Here is a 22,561-nt window from a genome sequence, read left to right as displayed (position 1 = left end):
GGTCTCTCTCTGTCTCTCTCTCTCTTATATTCATTCATTCATTCATTCACTCTCCACTCTACTTTCCATTCTCTCACTCTGCCAGGTTGTTTTTCCAGCTTGCTGTCAGTAGGTTTATAGAAACATGTATCAGGCCAAGTGCAAAGACCTTCTTCTGAGTAACCCTTGGCAGTTCACATGCCCTAGGTCATGCTACTTTCACACGCCCAGTTAGAGCAAGGTGCTGAGAATCTGCAGCGATGTACAACATGCAACACCCACATGCTATAAATATTTTGCTGTCGTACAAATTTCAAACATGATCCAAGGCTTTTGAATCTAACATTAGTGGTGGTGGCTTATGCGCCAAAATATCCAATTATGAAGCTATGCGCTGAGTAAGCTTCAAGCTCTTGGCCCTTATTCCAAAAACAACTTATCTAGAAATCACTCCTCATGCATAATTTCATTATATTTAAACAGATATCTTATTATGGGAACCCTTTGAACGAGCCAGAAGGATTTTTTACAGATACTCTGGGCAGCCCTCGTGAAGTTGAGTCGGGAGACGAAGAGGGGAGGGGAAGTAATGCACCTCAAGTGATGGAAAATTGGACGAGCTCCCTCTGTTAGCCCCAAAATGAGGAAGTGAAGAAGCAAAAATTGACACAGGCCAGACAAAGATTTTAGCCAGAGAACAAGCACCAGATCCTCACTGTTCAAAAAGTCACAATGACCGCAAGCATCAGTATAAACATAACTCAATCTTACTGAAATAAACTCAAATAAATGTTAATGACACTGAGCTTTTTTTTCTTAAGAAAATCTTTTCTCATCCCTATGGTACAACAGCAATTTGCACCTGATTTGTATTTTATGAGTTTATGTATAGAGGGTGGTATATATAAAAAAAAAAAACTCTGCATAAAGCAGAAATGAGCAAGTCCTCCAAACTAAATGAAAAAATAGATGATTTGTCACTGCCTTCCAAAAACCACCCATATGAATGTTTTCTGATCTGCTGCCCCTTTTGCTGGGATGATATAGTTCCTCAAGGCCTTCCAAAAAGAGATGGACCATTACAAACATTATATGGGTATTCTTCTGGTCTTCCTCCCTCCGTGGTTAAGATTTGGTGGATTTAGATCTGCCTACTGGCACCTCTGAAGTTCACCAATTGACAAATGATGTCAAATTTGTTTAATCTATACGACAATCCATTATCTTATGGCGTTTATGTGCCAGACTATTTCTTTGCTCTGAGCAGCAACTCTCTGGAATCGCAACTGGTTGCCTGGCCGAATTCCCCCTAGCCAAAAGAAAAAGTCTGGCACATAACTCCCTCGTAAAATGACAAATTTTCATTTTTTACATTTCGGTTTTTGTACGAATTAAATAAATGAAATATAATTGTTGTTGTTAACTGGTCAGCTTCAGAGGTGCCAGAAGGTGAATTTTGTTAGATTCAAAATGTATTCAAAATACAAGACAGGCTAGCTGTTTTCCCCCCATTTCCAGTCTGTATGTTAAGCAAAGCTAAGCGCCTGCTAGCCGTAGCCTTACGTTTAGGGGAAAGATAAAGAGATGAGAGTTGTATCGATTTCCTCATCTAATTTTCTGTCAGAAACCTAATTTGTGTATTTACCAAAATGTCAAACTATTCTTTCAAGGTACGAGACAAGATCCTGATCACAAAGAAAGAAACCAACATTAACCAAATGATAGCAACATTACACTACGTCTAACTTTGCTCATCACAGACGACAGTCATAAAAATGGGTCATTTCAGTTTAAACAGCCAATGCTGTTTACTTTGTTAGGACAGTCTCAGAATTACATCAAGGTTAAAATTTTTCCCCCATGAAAAAATTTTGAACAGTTTTTTGTAGGATGTAGATCTCTGGATAGGTGGAGATGGGTTTAAAGCAGATATAACTGATGTTTTTATAATAATGTATCAAATGACAATGTGAAAGGGGTCACTCATACTGGTAGTGATAAACCTACAGAGAATTATTACTGGAATCTGCAGCTCCCCTCAGCTTTACAGAGCTTTACAGGGAGTTTCAGCTCATTGTTTAACTGTCCACAACTTTACTGTTTCGATCCACTCTCCCCGCTCTCGTAGCGTTGTTTTCAGCTGCAGCAGGCAGCTGTTTTCAGTGAAAGAGCTCTAAAAACCTGCTTTACACTACCTGCTCAGGAGCAAACAGCAGATGAAGACAGTTAGAGACCAGCTGGTGAACATAGTGGAGAATTTGGCAGCTGAAGAAGCAAATTTTTCCGTCAGGAGCTTGTAGAGACCAAAAACTGAGCTAGAGGAGAGTTTGGATTGAACTTATGCCAGGTGGCCAAAATAAATGACTTCAAACAAATGACAATGTTGCTCCGTCGTTGTTGGATGTGTAAATAAGTAACTGTTCGCTAACAAGTTCTTCGAATCCTCTCAAAAAGGTGATGATATGTCAGTGTGTACAACTTCTTTTCTGCTGCGTCAAAGTGGCCAAAAAAAAAAAAAAAAAAATCAGTTATTGTAGGTTTAATCTGTCAAAAATATAATCAGCTGTTAGGTATAGTGAAGTAACCCAACTATTTTATTGGTTGTGTTGCTTAAAGATCAGTTGAATTACACAAATGTGGAGAACCATGCAGCATGGTGCGGCCCCTTCGCTACAAACCAAACAGCCAAAATCCTCCTGTAATCAGAGCGGCCACATGACCTCATGGTTTTTATTGTCCCTCGCTGGTGACAGAAGCAGACTGAGAGGGGAAGAAGTGGGCGGACAGTTTCCCCTTGATGAGCCAGAGGCTGGATTGAAAGCGGGGAAGCAGAGCAGGGGAGGGGAGAGTGTGGTGATCTTAGCGGGACCGTGCAGGGCACTGCTATCCCAAACACAGGAGAGTGCTATAAGCCTCCGCCATAAATCTCAGAGCTCACCAAGCCACAGCCAAGCTTGTTCAGCGCTGTGTGCCGCTCCAGAGGCCAGAATCCAGATGTTGGAGAGAGACGGTAAATAAAATAATCTATCAAAACTGAAGAAGGAAAAAAAAGAAGATTTTTTTTTTTTTTTAAAAGACTTGCTTTCATGCAACTGATATTGGAAAAAGAAAACTACTTGTTTTAAGTGATTATCAATGAGGTTGTGTGGGATATACAGCACCAACCAGACACACATCATGTCTAATACAAACTCTCAGTGAGTAAAATCAGTACTTTGATCCCATTTGGGACAACACAGACCATAAAGCACCATTTCTTTCAAGCAGCTCAAAGTGTTTCTGAATACAAAACAGGCCTGTCCCTCCGGATTAGTTTTTATCATTTATAGATGTAGTTGGATTGAAGGGATAAACAGATATGGAAACCTAATTGTGGAATAAATATCCGTGGCTTAAAATCTTACCGTGCAGAGCATAGTGAAGGTTTATTGTTTAAGACCTTTGCCTCTGGACATGAACTCCTGCTAGCATGGGACTGAATCCTGAAGGAGTGTCCAGTGTCCCTCCTGCTGTTGTGTCTTTCTCAGCTTTCCGGTGGCTTGATAAACAAAACATGACTCAGATGCCAACAAAACATTTTGATATTTGAGATCTTGAGTTTCCATGAGTATTTGGGGATTTACAGCACTCTATGATGGATTTTTTTAAAATAGAAAAACACACACAAACTCTCATCTCACCTTACCCTTGGTCAAAAATTGGACAGAAACTACAACCCCCTACCCTCCAACTGAGACCCAACAGATTCTCTTAAGCTTCCCAAATGAACTTCTTGTGTCCTGTTTGTTCAATTGAAGGAACCCAAGTCACAGGAAGTGGAAAATTGGGACAGTGTTAGATCTTAAGCTAATTCATGCTTTGGTCTATACTGATCTCAGACACGCCAGGTTGATGAACATGAGAGCTCTGCATGCAGTTTAAAGACGTCACGTTACAGGATTTTAGGATTTCGGGGTCACACAGTTTCCAAATCGTTATCTGCTGCAACCATTTGGAGCCGCAACCATGCACAGTAGCCCGGTGCAGTTCAAGAATTCCTACGTACAGTATTGTTCTTGTGATAAAGAATCTTAGGCCAATCCATTTTTCATTCTTTGGAAAATTTGTCTTGTACCTGACGTTCCCCGAACCTAAGATGAGAGTATATTACTTCTTAAATTATGTAGTTAGCTCCTAGGTACCAAGTATATTAGCTAAAGAATTTGTGGAGAAAAAAAAAATTGTGTTTTGTACTCTTGGTAAGATATGTTGAGATTTATATATAACTTGATTCATAATCACTAGACAACTTTGTTTTCCTCTTCAATTGCCACCGATTTTCTTAAGAAAACAATCCACTCTCACATATTTGGTGTCTTTGGGAACTTTGGTGTCTCCACAAGTCTAAACTCGATTTTCTGTAAATGAGGACACTATCAGGTCTGAAGTGTTGAAGTTTGATAGAAGTTTAAAATAAAAAATATAAAAAAATAAAAAATGCATCTTTAACCAAACAATGAATTGTTTTAGGGGCGGATTTACTCAGGTGACTCCAAACTTCAAACTCGCACTCAGGATGTGCTTCATTTTCACAGCAGCAGTTGATTATGGATGAGTAGGATTTTGTAAAGTGATGTTTTACTTGAGTGGGTCATTTTAACATTGCTAAAGTTGGTGTAAAGGTCAGTAGTCTTCAGTCTCCAACATTAGGAATCCCGGGAGCTGGACTTTAAGGATTTATCCAAATCTGAAAAAGGGAAAAACTGCTTGAAGAGATGTTAAAATCTGAACTGAAAGGAGATGACTTTACAGTCATTGCTCGCCTGTTTTTACTTATTAAGCCAGAAGGAGGGATGGAAAGACAATTTTTTAGACAAGCTGAGTCAAAGTGTGTTATAGTGGCTGGTCATTTAAATGTTTTACCAAAAGAAAATATTACGTTAGCCAGCATTAGGTTCATGCTCAGATGAAAAACTGGAAGCTGGATGTCCGATTCTCATCAGCACTAAGCCAAAGAGGCCAGTCAAGTTTGGATAAAGTGGAAGACAGGGATGATGCCTCCTCTTGAAATGATCTATGCACCAGACTTGTTTATATTGGTAATCTCTGAGCCCTGTGTAATCAAAACATCACTAATTTCATTGCTGATTAGAAAATGTGACATCTGTGTTTTCAGCACACTTCAAGGGGGACTGTTTCAAAGGGGGGGTGTGGGGGGGGGGGCAACAAGGAAGCATCTATTCTTCATAATAGCACCAGTGGTGAGAGGGTGACTTCATCCTCGTCCGCTCACATGTTTCAAAGTGGATAGATATCCTTAGTAGTGGAAACTTTATGCAGTAAATATCCCTACATGGCTGTCTGTCTAAACAGGCTGTTGTGTGTCCGTCCGAGCATCTGGCCATGCTGGCTGGTTGGGTGTTTGGTTTCTGGACGTGCAGGCGGGCTCAGCTCAGGTCTGAGTTAGAAAGACGGCTGCAATGTTACAAAAGGCTTTCCATCCTGTCAAGCTGCCCAGCGTCAAGCTCGCAAAACCCTACTGATTGATTCTACAGAGTCTGGACGACACACAGTTCAAAAGCTCTTCTCTGCTCTTTGCTCAGCGGAAACAGGCCTTACATACTAATGCCAGCAGCTCTGCTTTATTATGACTGTCCTGGATGGGGAGCTCGCTGGGAGTCACTGGTTGAAGGGCTACAGTGAAGACAAAGAACAGAAAAAAGAATTTTGCTTTGCTGCAGGTTTGGCTACATTAAAAACAGCCAATTCTGATGTGAACCTGATTCAGAAAAAACACACCACTCGCCAAGTGTGTGTGATACTGTGTGTGTGTGTGTGTGTGTTAAATGTATCCTGAACATGCACACTTACACATCAAGTCTCCTCCAAAGTGAAGCCCCATCTTCTGACAGGGTGTGAGCTTGTTTTCCACCCTTCCAGTGTGTATCAGCCCTTCTGTTATTTAGGAATAACTATTTACGCTGCTGAGGTGACCATCAGACAGGTCCTGGCCACAGACGCACACCTCCTCCCCCTTCACACACACACTCCAAACGGGCTAAATAATCCCTCCACCTATTTACACAGGAGAGATGAGGCCACGGCCTCACCTTCAGGGTACTACTTAACTCCTGGAGTCACTAGTTGAGTAATCACAGCATTCTCCTACCTGCCTGCCTACTGTCTAATTATAGAGAATGTGTGTGTGTGTGTGTGTGTGTGTGTGTGTGTGTGTAAGACTCATTATTTAGCAATGCGGGCCTCACAGGTAGACAATTACACAGGTTGATACTGCCTATTACTACTATTTTGCGGATACAGTTGCAGGCTAACGGGCAGGGGTCAGTATTGTCATGTGGAGGCCTAATGGGAGCACATTTGTATTGTGGCACCAATAAAACTGGATGACATGCATGTTTGAGGCATGTGCGGACTTGGAGTTGCAGATGAACTAACATTAAAATAACTTGGTCAAATTCAACTGTTAAAATTGACTTAAAGGTGCAACACGTGGTTTTTAGCTCATTATTTTGTGTCTTTTGGCACAATTAAGCTCCATTTTCACTTTATTCGACATAACAATTAAGCAAGAGCTGCTTCTGACTGTAAGTGTAAGCGCCTGGGAGGAAAATCAAGTTTCGAAACTGTCTGGATTTTTCTGCAAAAAAAAATCAGGCCGGGAGCATTACATCACTGCATCCCACGTGTATGTGCAGGACAAATATTGACGCCTCAATTTTGATATAGGACGAACCTGGTTTGCTCCTGAAAAAGGGGGGAAATAAGAAAGAAAAACGAAGAAAAAAAAAACGTGACGTGAGGATAGGTGAGAGAGAACCTTCGGTGTCTCCGTGAGGCACCACGGGAAGGAGGTCTGACCGTGTCCTGGAGGGAGGCCCGCAGCTCCCCTTTAATCCCCCCCAGATCCCTCTCTCAGAGCCGGGCTTTGCTTCGTGCGCGGCTCTTGGCCGAGTTAAAAAGAAAAGCGTAAGTTTGGGACAAATTTCACACTCTCTCCCAATGTCTCCGGCCAAGAGAAGGAGCTTGTAAACCAAGTATGCGGAGCTGGAAATATTCTTTGCCACACAGACGCTGGTTGCGGGCGTTTCAAATCCAGCCCGAAGGGGTGTTTTTGTCAACTGCGCAACAAGGAACCCGATGAGAACATGCATGAAAAAAAAAAAAATAATTGTAAATGCTTTTCAGGTATTGAATATGTAAATTAAATTTAATTATTTTTTATATTTTTACCGTAGGCCTGTTTATTTTCTATTCATTTTCATAGTTTTACTAAAATCTTAATCAGTAACCTACTATGTTACTTTGCCTTTTTATGCCTTTTGTCAGTGCTGCAGAGACCTGACCCGAATCATCAGTTTATTTGCTTTAGTTGAAGAATTTACAAAAGTGTTTTGTTGTCATCGTTGTCATTGTGTCTTTACTGACCCCTTCGCCTCTGCGCTGCTGCAGCACAGACACACAAGGGCCTGAGTGTTTCCATTTCAGTATCTTCTTTTCTTTAAAATGAAAATATTTTTCTTCTAGATTTTCATTTTTTTTATTGCAAAAAGTCTACTTTCCACAGAACAAATAAAATATTTGCGCAATTAAAAAGGTTTTGATTAGCAGAACAAAACAGCGCTTAACGCTGCACGTGAATATCAGGACATTCATAATTTAATTGTTTTAATAATCATCCGTCAACAAGTTCTCCATTGTTTCCGTTGCACTTTGTTTTCCAAATCAATGAATAATCGAAAAGAGAATCACTATTAGAGCCCACACTCGCAGGTTCTTCTAGAGATGAACTGCTGCCAACTGTGACATTGTGATTTTTCGTGTTTGACAAGCCAGGTAACACATGAAGACCAAGGGACGAACTATGCTGAATTTTTGTCTGTTTTTGAGCTTTGTAAAATAAATCAATATTTAAAATGAAGTAAAGAAAAAAAAAAGCTGAAATAGCAGAAGTGTTTTATTATTCTACATGAGACGACCACAACTGAGAAAAAAAAGAAGTGATTTTTCAAGCTGTCTGACAGTTTTTTTCAAATCCAACCTGTGTCAATTTACAGAAAAAGAAAATGTTTCGAAAAAATATATATATTATATTTTATATTATATATTATATATTATATATAATATATATATAGTGGACTGCACACAAATGATGTGGTCTGTTAATGCGCATCATAAAAACTCCCCAACATTTCACACCAAAGCTGTTTTTCCTCACAGCTCACACATCCAAATAATAGAGGAAAATATCAGCAATCATGCACAAAACTAAAGTGAATAAGGGCATTATTATTATTATTATTATTATTATTATTATTATTATTATGTATTCATATTCTTTCGTTTTACCCTCCCTGCTTGTTGTTCACATACTGGTGCTGAGAAATGAGGATGAAAATAAATGTTTAGATGAGAAACTGAGATCGAGGATGAATTCTGGGATGAAGATAATGAGGAAAAGGGCGAGGATGAAGATGAGCATGACGTCAGGTGAGGATGATTATGATAAAGGCGAGGGAATCAGCGCGGATTTAAAAATGATGGGGATGAAGAAGCGCCTGGATGAAGAGGAGAGTGAAGGATGGCAACGGGGGAGCTGGTAGGTGGCGGTGGTGGGGAGGTGTGTGTGGGGGGGTGGGGGGGGGTGTTTGCGGTGTCGTGACGTCACCGCGAGGCGTGCTGCAGAGTGTTGGGGGAGAAAACCAAGGCGGCGCCGCAGAGATGCAACCAAAGCGCTGATTACCGCGGACGCAGCCTTTACTCGCAGCCGACGCATAAAGTGGATTTACTCAACACCTGCATGGGGAAACTCTGAGGCTCTATTCCTTTTTTTTTTCCCCTGTCTTCTGCCTCTGCTGGGATCCAACTGGTGAGTAAAACGCGCACCGCGTCTGTCAAGCCGCTGAGTTTTAGGGTCTGGGAGCTGGTCAGAAGGTCGGCTGGCGCCTCGCTATTGGCCGCTTTACGCCTGGGATGTTGCAAATACGAGACACACATGACTCTGCGCTAAGCACGACGGAGAAAAATGAAATGTTGATCGGTGCCGAGTCCATTAAGCGGCGCATGTTGTCGGCCGGTTGGGGCCAGGGAGGCTGTAGTGACCGCAGAGAGGCCGGAGAGTGAGTGGGTTGAGCGCAGCAACGATTTCTGTAGTTCAACAGCTGCATCGCCTGTTGAAATATAAGTTAGAAGTTTGAATAGAGTCGATATCACTTAGAGTGTCTGAGCATCGTTGTCAGCCAGCCGTAGCCAATAGTCTCCTGTATTTTTTCTTAATGCACTGCCGTCTTAAATGAACCAAATAAATGTGTATATAAATATATTAAGTGCCGCCGTGTGCGCGCAGCGAAGCACGGCTGGACAGAGGAGGGCTTTGCGAAGATTTACTGAGGACATAAAAACAGCAAACGGATTCCTGTAGATAAGAGGGGCTGTGTCAGTGTGTGTGTAGTATCATGGCAAAGGTAAACTTGTTTAAAAATGCCTGCGATGTTGGGTTAGGGGTCTTGGGTTAGGGGGTGGTACTGGGGGCCCAAAACAAAGATCTGCTTGTATAGTAAAGTTTTCATTTTTTAGTTTATCGTTTTGTTATGGTTTCATTGCCTTGGAATTTTTGTTTTTATAGTTTAACAAATTTTTATCATTATAATAGTTTTATCGTTATTTATTTTGTGACTTTCTAACATTGAAAAAGTGTTAGAGAATTCAGACCAGGGTGCAGAAAGAGTCCAACGTGAATTTGAAGTGTCCTGTGTTACAGCAGTGTTGTATTGCAGGATCGCTGGGTGCTGGTTCTGAACTAGCTTCAATTTATTCAGTGTATCATCAAACATGCTTATATTATAATTCTAACACTATTTGGTTCATCTGGAAATTTTCTCCTGATGCAACATCTCTTGTTCTGTTTTGCAGGCAACTGGAATGGAACTGAATCTGTCGAAGAATGTGATTTCTTGTGGGGACCCAGGTATGACTTGTTCTCTGCTCGTTGAACAATTAAATTACCCTTTAGAGAATTAGAGTATATATATATATATATATATTATATATAAATATTATATATACACATGTACATATTACACACACACACACACACACACACACACACACACACACACACACACACACACACACACACACACCTGTAGCGAGGTCAGAACTTGTTACTGGCAAATCATGGGCTGTGCGTGTTCACAGGCGTCTGCTTTTAGGCTTTTAGCCACAGTATGCATGATATGTGGTGAATGGATGCGCGGGGCAATTGCGACATGTTAATATGCGGAAACATCAGATAATGAGATGCAAATGAGAGCATGCGGAAATCAAATGGAAACAGACTGAAACAACGTTTTCAACAATGTAACCCACAGTCGAGTTTAACTTAAAGTTGTCTGCGTTATTTTTGTTTCGGGTTCAGATGATGAGGATGATGAGGATGAGGATGAGGATGATTTCCTGGCGAGTTTTTCGTTTTTTCCTTTGAAAAGCGAAAAACGTCAAGCCAGGTGGACAGCGAGCAACAAAAAGCTCTATTCAGAAGGAAAAGGGTTCCGTGTAATATTTTTCCTATAAAAACAAATGAGGTTTTAGATGACAAATAAAAAGGTTCTCTTGTAAGACCTAAGAAAGGGCGTAAAATGGAGACGTGAAAACCTTAGAAAATATCCGGGGATTTAGACGTTTAAATACAGGACATGCAGATGAGACGGAGACTGGTTAGCTACAATCCATATAAACTCGAGTTTCTCCCAGGAAATAATCGTTTATTATTCTAAAGCAGCTGCAGCTTAAAGGTCAGATGTTAAACAGTGCCACGTAAGTAGGAAACATAATTATTATAAAATACAAACTGGCTGAGAAAGGTTGGGATTAATGACTAGGTGCTTGTATTTGTGCTGGTGGGGGAAATTCAGGCAAAATGGACTTGGTGGACTCTGTGTCCAATGGAAAGTACTGATTTTATATTTGTTTTTGGAAGTCAAAACTCATTTTTGTGTGTATTTTGACATGTTAAGGACTAATTCCACCTCAACTCGACTTATCCACCTTTTTTAATTTTTTTTAAAGCCACATTAAATGGCTGCTGGGTTTGAGTAAACCTACATAACGATGAATGTATGAATACCGAGCAGGCTTAAGTTCAACTAGAACAGAACTATAAAAGCTTTTTTTTATAAGACACTTTCTGGCATTTTAATAGATGATTTTACCTCTGGGTCTTTTCCTTGTGATGGCCAATTGAGGTTGTTCTATTTACACCTGCATCTCCTCTGTCAGGCTGTTTGTTGGTTGTCAGGCTCCAGGTCAAACAGGCCTTGGACCAAGCAGGGAAACCATCACCAAGGCAATAATCAGCTCTGTCCTTCTCCAGTTACCCACCGTGTCCAGTTACATCTCCACTGGTGTCGCCAGCTTTAATTTTCTATACGCTTTGTTTTTTGGCCCTGTGGTCAGCTTCCCTTTGCTTGCTTGCCTTAGAGTTAAGAGCGAGAAAAATACACCTAGACTGTATTTTTGTGAGTCTGGCGTGTGATTGATGACGTTCGCAGAGTTTATTTTCCCTTCTTGGAGGAAAAATATGAGTGTTTGCATTGCCACTGGCCTTTAACCTGTCCTGCCGGATGGAAAGGCTTTTTAACTCATCCATCACACGCAAGTGTCCTCCAGAGCAGAGGAGGAGCGGGAGCAGGCAGGGATGCAGCCAGAGAAGGCTGGTATTTAGATGCAACCCCCCACCACCCCCACCACCAGCACCCCCACCAGCAGCACCCCAATATATCAGCCTGTAATATCTGCTGGAGGACAGATGAAGGTACAAATCACATGAACTCCTCCATGGAAAATCTGCATGTGCTGTAAATCCTATAATACTCCTGTGAGGACTTCAAGGGTCAGTGGGTTTAGTGTGATCTTATTTTTTTTTTTAATTATCTTCTATGACATTACGAAAGGGGCAAGCATCTTTAAGCCGTGATCCCCCTGTAACTGGCCTATAACGCTTTCCAAACGGGCAGTTTTGTCAATAACTTCTGGTACCGTGTCTTTTCTAAATGTATTTCAGGGTGACCTCCACTACACTACTCCCTACAATTAAAAAAACAACAACAGAACAAAAAAACGTCTATTGACCTGCCGGGCCGTGCGCACTTCACGGGTGGGATTCAGTGTACCTATTAACTCCCAACTCACACGCACCCTACATTCAACCTTCGCAGCCTGCATAGTAAATAGCACCTGCTGTCACTACGGGATGAACAGGTCGCCGAGGTCACTCGATTACAAAATTCATCGTCTACCGTTTCTCCGCTCACTTGCGTGTTGGGGGTCACACGGTGCAGCTAAATTTGTCTTCTCAACCAAACATCCCCCTAAAAACCATCTTACGCGCTTGACTACAGCTTAGAAAGTGAGTAAGCTGGTAGGGGATGGAGCTTTCCTGCCCAAGGGCATCTCGGTGGGTAGGCTATATGTGAGGGGTCGACTTTATTACAGGCCTTTGCCTGCGCACAAACAGGCCACCATTGCGCGGGCTGGATCAGGAATCTGCTTTAAAAAAAAAAGAAAAGTGGAATGGTTAATCCGTTTTCTAGACATTAAGATCATCTCATTAAAACGAATTCATATGACAGGCCAGTAATGTGTAGAGATGTAATACGGGCCCCAGTATGAGCCCCTTCTGTGCAGGGAGAGGCTGAGCAAAGGCAAGTGATTGTTGAAAGCTTGCACAGTTGTCTTTTGAAAGGGCCCTCGGGTGGAGTTTTCCGGTCGGACGGGGATCTCATGTCAGAAGTCACTGTCATACAATGGCCAAAAAAATGCTCGAGACTGGCGCCGGTGGCAGCCCGAGTCTCAGACGGTCTCGGGCCCGAGCCGCTCCGCGTTTACCTGACACATGGAGGCTACAGGCTGAGCGGCGACTAGTCAGCGCTTCAGATGGCCTCAGACTGCAGGAGGGACTCAAAGCTAGGAGCCCCTAATCCGCCTTGAGAAATAAAATGTGGAAGTTGATGTTATTTGTGTTCTGCAGGCATTTCGCTTCGCGTCTGGGCGCAAGTGCGCAGAGACAATGGAATACCTGTCCTTAAATGATTGGCATTTTTACCACTCGGAGCCGCTTTTTCTTGAGAGTAATTTTGCCATTGGGTTGGACAGTTTGACTTGTCTCATTTTTAGCCGAAAAAGTATTTCAGTCAGGAAAAAAAAAAACCCTTGGTTTCTACATAGGATCAGAGCTCGACCCACAAATCGGCTGCGCCAAAAATACTGGGCCTTTTGAACTTATCACAGACACATCAGCATCACTTTCTAATATTCTTGGCAAACATTTGCTTTTCTTTTAAGAAACGCTCAATCACGCCAAACACAGTTTAGCACACACAAGGGTCAGCTGTGCGAATATAGGCCCCAATGCGTAGACTTCTCCAACCAGAGCCCATGTCGCGTGAAAAAGAAGCCGAAGAAAACTACATTACTGCCTGTATTGGTCTGAAATAAAAGTGAATCCCGTCTGACTTCCCAATATGCATCAGGTCAACTACTTTAAACCTTATGGTATTACAATATGGCCCTCGCCAGGCGCTATCCTGACTCCAAACTAACTGAACTCGAAAGAAGTCTCGGCCTCGAGTTTTGCGACCAGTAGGCGCCGCTGCGTTTTTCTGACAGATAAAAGACGTTTGTGGAAAAAAAAAAAAGTCTCCTTTCACCTGCAGCTGCTGCGTTACTGCAAGTTTTCTACAAGTTCTAGTCCGGCGCAGCACACGCTGAGAGCAGCAGGTCAACATCTGGGAGAATGAGTGGGCATGTGAATGCTCAGAGGGTTAACAGCTCCCTTTAACTGCTCTGTGAGGCCACGGAAGAACTGAAAGCATGACCGAGACGACAGATCATAATCCGCCCCCCCCCCCCAAAAAAACACCGCGACGTTATAACGTATGGTTTGAAATTCTAGTTTTCAAGTCCCAGTGTAGCTCCTTCATCTTTACATAAATGATCCCACGTGACCTAATTGGTTTCTCTGTTCCAAATGGTCCCAGTCTCCACGGTGTAAAAACAGACGTAAACAATGACACCGACTCTCCAGTGATGTCCTGGCTGCCATTTGTGCGTCAGCGCCAACAGAACGGGCGCGGGGCAAAACGCGTCAATATCCGTAGCATGTTCGGGTTATCTGTAATCGCACCGTATAACCGGGCCGTCCGTCATCATGCGAGTCGAGCTGAACGGTTGGGGCCCGGCTGTGCGGCCGGAGCGGGTTGGTGAGCGCGGAGTGCAGCAGGTTTTTTTTTGACACAGTTTGGACATGAACCGCTGGCTGTTCGGGGAAACTGCAGCGCAGACGGATCTTCCGCTGTCAACAGATTATTATTCACGGATTTACTTGGCGGAAAACAGGCTGGCGTTGGCCGTGCGACCGAAAACACCGTCCAGGTATAAAACACGCCGTGTCAAGTAGCGCGCGAGAGAGAGAGGACAGGAGAGACTTGATGTTTGGCTTTTTATGCGTCCGGATTGTTTAGTTGCCCAAGTGTCCTAATGAGCTGATAGAGCGACACTTGTCAATTTAAAGTGCGTGTCATCCATACACACAATTATCTCAATATCTTGATGCACTTTTCATACTGGGGAGAGACGACAAGCCCGCGTTAGATAGTAAATGTTTATTCAGCTCTGTACATATCCGAGATATACGTCGTGTTGGGAGTGTGTGTGTGTGTGTGTGTGTGAGCGGGTGCTCGTGTATAAGCGCACCCAACGGCGTTGCGCCGAACGCATTCAAACATGCCTGAGTGAATAAAAGGCCCATTTTACTCTCAAAGGGCAAAGCGTTGCACTGCGCGCTCTGTCGAAAAGAGCAAGTGAACGCTGCAAAAAATGTCAGCGTTAACCGGAAATGCTGTCTAGCACCGAGCTTTAAAGTCCATCAAGTGCAGATTCACTTGTTAGTTACAGTCTTTTGCTCAGAGGGGCCACTTTTTATTTTTGCACTGCACCTAAACGTGATTTAAACGAGATATTTGCCGATTTACATGCGACAAAAAGCAAACCTCTAATGAATGAATGGCTTTTTTTGTTTCTTTTCTTTTCTTTTTCTCATTTGCTCTAGCTCTACGTCAGGGACGGAGTGTCATGTTTAAGTGGCTGCTTTTCTTGCAGCGGGCAAGTGGGTGGGGCCGCTCATTTTGGGGAGGTTAAACGAAGCAGATGGGTGGGTCTCAAGTGTTGGTTGGAGAGCCGGAGCGTCGTCTCGGTCACAGCAGGCGTAAGCTTTTCCCTGCAGCGGATTAGAAGGAGAGCGCCGCTGCAGAGGAGAGAAAGGGGGGCTGTGTGATCCTTTTTTTTTTTTTTTTTTTTTTTAATCCAAGTCTCCCTGTTTTTGTTGTGGAAGAACAAAACTCTCGTGGAAATTCTCCCTGCATGGTTCACCCTCTCATGTCGTGGTGTGTGTCTGGCAGCGGGTGGATTTTTTGTAGCGTAGCTGTTGAGGAAGGCTTTGTGCACCCCAGGATTCACCCCGTTTCCCTCTCTGTACGCATCCTTCTCTTCAAGGTGGGATGAATTTGGACAGAATCGCAGAGGCAGTGAGAGCACCGCCGCCCCGCGACGTGGCCCCCGCGTTTCATTTACCGAGAACTTCAAACAGCAGTCGAGAAACTTTAGAGAACTCAAGCAGCGAGTCTTCGGACACAGAGTTGGCAGGTACAGAGTCAGAGTGCTCCAAGCTACTCGATTCCTTCTTCTGGGTGCAATAACAGTTTATTTTTGCGTCTCCTTAAGCACGTTTACGGTGGGCTGTCACAGAGGCATGCCAGCTAGTTTAACGCTACAGGGAAAAAAAAAAAAAAAAGGGGGGGGACAGTATTTTAGTTAACTTGTTCGTCCCAGTGTTTGCTTATTCTCAATGCAACGACGATTTATTTCCGTGTGTTGCGGGGCATCATGTACAGGGATAAAATCCATCCAAATCCGTTTGTAAGTAAGTAGTTTGGTAAGTAGGGAAAATAGTCCAGTTTCGGTGCAGTTACACCCCATTTTTTGTTTATTGCGCTGGATGAGCCAAATATTTGGCAGGATCCCGAGGTCTGTCGGGGAAAAATTTGCAGAACAGCCTGGCTTGCTGTCAGTAAATGCATTAAACCAAAAATATAAATATTGGGCCCATCCACCAATCTAAACTGAAAGCCAGAAGGTCTGTATTAACAAATCTTGGAGAAGCTTTTTGTTTTTCAACTTTGCCACATTTTTAGAAAAACAATGGCTCTTTCTTCCCTGTCTCTGTCCACTTGAGGAAGAAGTAGAAAATAACGCGTGAATATTATTTATTCATTATTTTTCTCCGTTAAAATTATTTATGGGCCCTAAACATTAAAAATGATTCGGTGGGCTTAGGTTTAAGTTGCTTTTTATTTTTTGGCAAACATTCAATAGAATATTCCTTTTTGTGTTCTTAACCTTTGCACGTGTTGACCCTTCAGTTTAATGAAGCAATCTTGTTAGGACACGAATACAAGATAGCAGTTGGGAGATAAGGATGGGCAGACTTGGTCGTAAAGAAAGTAATATTCGCCGAGATCTTCCCTAAGTGTGTTTGAAAGAATCGATGCAAAACTCCTAGACATGTTTGTAAATATTTGGCTTGAAGCTGTCACTTCTCTTCTCGGGCTTATTTTTTATGAAGAACTTTGTAAACAGTTTTTTTTTATAGCTTTGGCTTTATTTCTTGCTGACAGGCCTTTTCAATTATTGACCCAAAGCTTTAGTTTGCACGTTGCTGCACTTTATTTAAACTTTATGGTGCAAAATACTAAGTTATTGAATGTAAAAATGTCTCATTTACATGCTACTCAAAGTTCCCTATAGCTGTAACATGCAGTAATTTCACCCCGATTTATGATCCACAGAAAAGGAGAGGAGCGCTGAACACAGGAGCGATGACGGGAACGCGGATGACCCCAAGAAGAAGAAGCAGCGGCGGCAGCGGACTCACTTCACCAGCCAGCAGCTGCAGGAGCTGGAGGCCACTTTCCAGAGGAACCGCTACCCGGACATGAGCACCAGGGAGGAGATCGCCGTGTGGACAAACCTGACCGAGGCCAGAGTCCGGGTAAGAGGCCAGCAGGCAGACCGCCGACCGTGCGTAACGTGTGCGTAATGCATGCGTAAAGACGACTTTGCAAATAACTTAGAGCATTCTTCGATGGTTCTTCCGGGTGAGGGAACTCTTCATTAATTAGCTAATTGAGTGAAATAATTCCAAGACACAAGAAACCAAATAAATAGTGAAATTTTCAGCCAAATGCTCCGAAATAAATGAGTAGGAGAAGATTAACAAATTAAAAAGTAACTCAAACATTTAAAAAAAAAATGCAAGAAAAGATACTCCTAAAACGGCTTAATATCAGGGTCACACTTTGTATGATAGAGGCGCTGAATTCAAATAACTTCATGTTTCCGCTATAATATTTTAATGCATAATTGACCATTGGTTTGCCTAATACGATATAATTTAATGAGACATTGTAGAAAAATCTCCACTGAGGATGTCAACACAGACCCCCCATTAATGTTTTACATCAGGACAGAGCGATAACAACATCTATTGTTAAAGCCTATTATGTGATATCGAGCTCTATGCTTTATAGACTGTGTCTCTTTTCCTCGGAGGACCAAAATCCAGCCTTTTAACTGAGTTCATGTAAATTACTGCAGTGACTCCAAACAACTCGGGCGGCTGGAAACTACATTTGTGTAATTCAGAGATACGCCGCAGAAAAATACGCTGACAAAAAAAAAAAAAAAAAGTGGGATATTTTCAGAAACTGTAACAGTCATTAAGTAGCAGTCATCCCTGACCGTCAGCTACAATGCATCCAAAAAGGAAGTCTACCGTTATTAAAGCACGTGCTCAATTCTCAACACCGCGCGTAATTCTAACACCATCGGGAATGAAGCGGCACGTTTTTCAAAAACACACGTTCATATTTCATGTTGGAAATTTAGCAGAAAGGCAAGGTGCATTAAACTATTCGGGTCTGTTGTTAATGAGCCGTACTTTTTAGGGTTGCATCCGCTTTGCTGATGGAGCCAATAGAGGATTTGTCTCCCGGTGACTTCACCGCCTGTCTGGACCTTTATTTGTCCCCGTGGAGGAACCTGTGCATATCGCCAGGTCTACCCGTGGCTGTCCAATGAGTAGGAACAGCGTGTGGCTACATTTGATCAGGGCGGGCGTTTCAGCGGCAGGGCGATACGTTTTTACAATTTGGAAATAAAAATATTTGAACAATATCGTATTTAACCTATTTTAAATCATTAACGAAGCCTGAATTCCTATAATAGGAACCTTTAAAATGGAAAAAAAAAAAAAAAGCTGACACAGTAAGTGCCTGAACAAAGTGCAGACAACACGATGTGCCATTTTTGTACGCAAAAGGTAATAATGCTAGCTGCTCTTTACTCTGAAGAAAATGTGGATTCTGGAAACGTGCGTTCAACACACACGTAAACACGCACACACACACACACACACACAAAAAAAAATGGCACTTGGTTTTCATTTACAGCAACTGGCGCCGGGCGGCCGGTCTTGCAAAATCCACCGTCTCAAATTGCATAAAAATGCATACAGCTATTTAAAGTGCAGAGAAAACAGTAAAAAAAAAAAAAAAAAAAAACAAGTTTAGAATGCTAGACTTTTTCTCGAGCCAAGAAATGGGTGAATTTCAAAACAGCGCAGTCTCTTATTTTGGCGGGGTAAGAGGAAAACGTTGTAAAGATCGTGGCGTGACACGGGGCAGACTGAATATCTCATATTCATATCTGAGCACTTAATAAAATGTTTTGACATTTTTAAGTGTTTGGACTTGACCCTTTAAGATCATCGGTGTATTATCAAGCTTGACAGATAATACGGTGAGGTGAGACTGAGTTGTATTTGTGGGCTCAGATTTGTTGAATGTTAATGAGGTCTCTGCTCCTTAACATGACATCGAGAACCAGCGTTAATGGGCTTCTTCTTCTTTCGCTCTTTTTTTTTTTTCCCTTCTCGCTGGGTTTAAGGAAGCCGAAGCCTCCCACGGGCACGCGAGCCGCGGCGGTGCCGTGAAACGCAGCCTGCGCGTTTCCTCCGCAGCCCTCTGTCACATCGCTCACGTCTTTGTGGACAATTTGTCCGCAGCACCCTGTCCCCTGCGCAACTATAAATAGCCTCCGCCGGCCCGTCTGATGGTACCACTTGTAAACTGTTTCTACTATGAATTAAAAATGACCCGCAGAGTGCCAACTAACGGATATTTTGTCAGGTTTCGATAAGGGGTGAGGATATCCAGAGGCACGTTTCTGATTCATGTACAGTCATCCACTGTGCGTGTTTGACTCATGGTGTAAACTTGTTGGTTTTATTTTGAGGCTGTCTGACCTACATACTAATATATGCACACACAAGTAGGCATTCATTTCCCTCGCATGCAACGGAGAAATAAGTCATTGCTAAAATGAAGCAAAAACAACTAAATAAATAAAAAACATATACTAATGCCACGCACGCTTGGCTCTAGCTCAAGTCAAAACACATTTGTGTTCGGTGGTTACAATTGCTTTATTTGAATTGTGTCATTTGGAAACTGCGTTTTGACACAACAAAAATCTTATGATTCATTTACATATCGTCGCCGAGTGCAAGGTCATCTCAATACAATATTCAAAATAAAAATATGGATGTTTCCTCGTGCCAAAGGCTTCATTTGAAAGAAACGTTATTTGCGACTATCGTGGGGGAAAGTTGGTCATTTAATTATATTTCTATATTTCCGCACTCACCAGAGCTCCTTCAACACTTCCTGCGCAAATAACTAAACGTAAAACTAAATAAGTGTGTCTTAAAAAAAAAATACGGCCTTTGGAAAAAAAAAAAAAAAAAAAAAAAATACAAAACAAAACGGTCAGTTAGAAAAACCCAAACAAAAAGCAGTAGTTTGGAACTGACAGTCTCTCTCGCTCTCCGTACATATGGCGAGAGAGAGAGAGAGGGAGAGAGAGATTCACATTAAAGACTTTGTTTTCAAAACAGACCGATGCTGTGCAAATTAAAGGGTTTTTTTGACTGGCTTCTCCTCTATCTTATCCTCTATCTTACATCAGGGCTCCGTTGCAGCAAACCGGACTGGTTGTGCGATTTTAGTAGGAAATGACGATTAAGACCAAATCCAGCTGGACGTGTTCACTGCGGGGAAAGAGAAGAGTTATAACGGCTCTAATACAAATCCTCAGAAACGGAGCAGAGAGTTCACTTTGCCCCCAAAAATCATTTTTGTGATCAAAAATAAATAGCTGCTGTATTTATGGAGCCGAACCGAAAAGCTCGACTATGATGAGGTTAATACGACTTCGTGTGTGTTTCTCAAATGATTCCTCAGTGAAAATACAGTCTATATGGGGTTTTTTTTTCTGTGTTTACAAAGTGTCGTAAACAAATTTTCGGGCATCTGAGAACGTTAATAAAATGAAGTCGTTGGGCCTGCAGCTTCACATTTTGAATTTTAACGTTGGTCTTTTGATTGTGCCCCTTCATTTTTATTTTATTTTTTTTAAATACCCCGTGCAAATCAATTACAGTAACAGTGAAAGGTAATCAAATCTGTTAATACCCCACCCAACGCCCAACTGAATGTGCGCAGAAATGAGTCCATTAGTTCTAACTACAATTTCTAACATTTAAGAAACAGAGTGATACCGTGTGATTCTTACAGGAAGGGTGTGATACTTGGAGGGTATGGGCCATTAGCATTAGTGGAATGACAAATAATGATAATGATAGTAATCAGGAACCTAAGGAGAAATCCCCTTTTAGAGTCTGAGGGCCCGCGGCTCCTCGCTCATGTCTCAGGTGACTCTGCTCCGAATGCTGCCGATGTCCGCACCTCTAACCCTCCGTGTCTCCTCCAGGTGTGGTTCAAAAACCGCCGGGCCAAGTGGAGGAAGCGGGAGCGGAACCAGCAGATGGACCTGTGCAAAAACAGCTACCTGCCGCAGTTCAGCGGCCTCATGCAGCCGTACGACGACATGTACCCGGCCTACACCTACAACAACTGGACCAACAAGGGCCTCGCCCCGGCGCCGCTGTCCACCAAGAACTTCACCTTCTTCAACTCCATGAGCCCCCTCACCTCGCAGTCCATGTTCTCGGCGCCCAACTCCATCTCCTCCATGACCATGGCCTCCGGGATGGGCCACTCCGCCGTGCCGGGCATGCCCACCCCGGGCCTAAACAACATCAGCAACCTGAACGGGATCGGCACGTCCGGCATCAACTCGGCCATGTCGTCGTCCGCGTGTCCGTACGGGCCTCCCGGCTCGCCGTACAGCGTTTACCGGGACACTTGCAACTCCAGCCTGGCCTCCCTCAGACTCAAATCCAAGCAGCACCCAACGTTTGGATACAGCGGCCTGCAGAGCCCCGGGTCGAGCCTGAACGCCTGTCAGTACAACAGCTGACGGGCGAAAAGCGGGGCCGAAATGTTACAAATATAAATAAAGAAATATATATATGTGATGAACGGACACGGTGTCAGAGCTTAAAGGCTACCTGCGGATGGGGGGGGAAAAAAACAAACAAACAAACAAAAAAAAACAACAAAAAAATCAAAGACAACTAAACTGGATTAGTTGCAATCATTTTTTCATAAAAAGAAAACATGGATTATGCGGGTTATATGTGTTTACCAATGAACTTGCACAGCAATTGAAATGTCCAGGTTTTTTTTTTTTTTTTTGGTTTTTTTTTAAATGATGAAGACGTGTTACATTGCTGCACTGTAAATATATAAATGTAAATATATACAGGCCTAACATATGAAACAGACGATGGGATTTTTTTTTCTTTGCTTGCTCGCTTTTGAAGACTGGCTTGGGGGTTTTCTCGACCAACACAAGGATTTGCAAGAATAAAAAAAAAAAAAAAAGAATAGATAACGTGTCGAGCCTGTCGTGAGTCCAGACTCTGAGGGAAAAAAAAAAAAAAAGACAAAATCTAGCCTATCTTGTACATATTTTATACTGCTTCTCTGTGCTTTCTATTTACCGTCTATGCAGGGTGCCACCGGCCCGTTTGACTCCATGACGCCTCCCGTTCTGTGACTTTACTTTGAAATGCTTTTCATTTTGATTGCTGAAAATAGGAAAAAAAAAAAAAAAAAAAAAAAAAAAAACCCGCATGTTTTAAGTTGAGTGCAACTTGTTTTGTACGATAATGTAAGACTTTGCAGAAGTAAGTTCATTAGACTAAACTGTATGCAAAAGGTGATTCCAAGTCCTCATGTGTTTATGGTAACATGTTTGTTTGAATAAACTCCAGGAAAAGAGGTTTATTTCAAGTATGTTTCAGGGGAGTCTTTGCTTCACCAGACAAGCCGCAGTGGTCCAATTTTCCCCAGCGGGGAGCAAAATAAATAACTTGGCAAATTATCTGCAGCCTATTGATCCACTCAGTTTAAAAAGATTATCTCAGAAATATGACGATTTTGAAGGATTAATGGGACTAGCCAGTAGTTATCTGGGCTTTTATCACATTATTTTTTCCCCCCTTTTG

The 22,561-nt window shown here is 42.5% G+C and overlaps 1 protein-coding gene and 1 long non-coding RNA gene across 5 annotated transcripts in view; one reads left to right on the top strand and one right to left on the bottom strand.

The window, feature by feature from the left end:
• LOC120802111 overlaps positions 1 to 22,561 on the bottom strand; it is a 34,079-nt gene that overhangs the window by 3,931 nt on the left and 7,587 nt on the right. Inside the window, exon 3 of one of the 4 annotated variants that reach the window (XR_005709186.1) lies at positions 4,474 to 4,705. The exons of 1 other annotated variant lie outside the window; for it this stretch is intronic. This is a non-coding gene — a long non-coding RNA (uncharacterized LOC120802111). Of the gene's footprint in view, positions 1 to 4,473; positions 4,706 to 5,354; positions 5,653 to 15,701; positions 15,800 to 22,561 lie in introns of those variants that run through there. 2 more of the 4 variants (XR_005709185.1, XR_005709184.1) reach the window with 2 other exon arrangements.
• Positions 8,815 to 22,169, top strand: pitx1 (paired-like homeodomain 1). Its single transcript, XM_040149589.1, has 5 exons — positions 8,815 to 8,845; positions 9,889 to 9,943; positions 15,526 to 15,675; positions 16,878 to 17,080; positions 20,920 to 22,169. The coding sequence occupies exons 2-5, from the start codon at positions 9,898 to 9,900 to the stop codon at positions 21,466 to 21,468; spliced, it is 948 nt and encodes a 315-aa protein (XP_040005523.1). The 5' UTR covers positions 8,815 to 8,845; positions 9,889 to 9,897; the 3' UTR covers positions 21,469 to 22,169.

This window comes from Xiphias gladius, chromosome 17 (assembly GCF_016859285.1).
Source record: "Xiphias gladius isolate SHS-SW01 ecotype Sanya breed wild chromosome 17, ASM1685928v1, whole genome shotgun sequence".
Taxonomy (NCBI): domain Eukaryota; kingdom Metazoa; phylum Chordata; class Actinopteri; order Istiophoriformes; family Xiphiidae; genus Xiphias; species Xiphias gladius.
Note: the sequence above shows the minus strand (reverse complement) of the source record. Positions and strands in the feature narration are given on the sequence as shown.

Bases quoted from the DNA above. Each gene is read 5' to 3' on its own strand.
- pitx1 (XM_040149589.1), top strand. From the start codon at position 9,898: ATGGAACTGAATCTGTCGAAGAATGTGATTTCTTGTGGGGACCCAG. The intron at 9,944-15,525 runs GTATGACTTGTT...CTTCTCTTCAAG, and splicing joins GATTTCTTGTGGGGACCCAG to GTGGGATGAATTTGGACAGA. The intron at 17,081-20,919 runs GTAAGAGGCCAG...TGTCTCCTCCAG, and splicing joins TGACCGAGGCCAGAGTCCGG to GTGTGGTTCAAAAACCGCCG.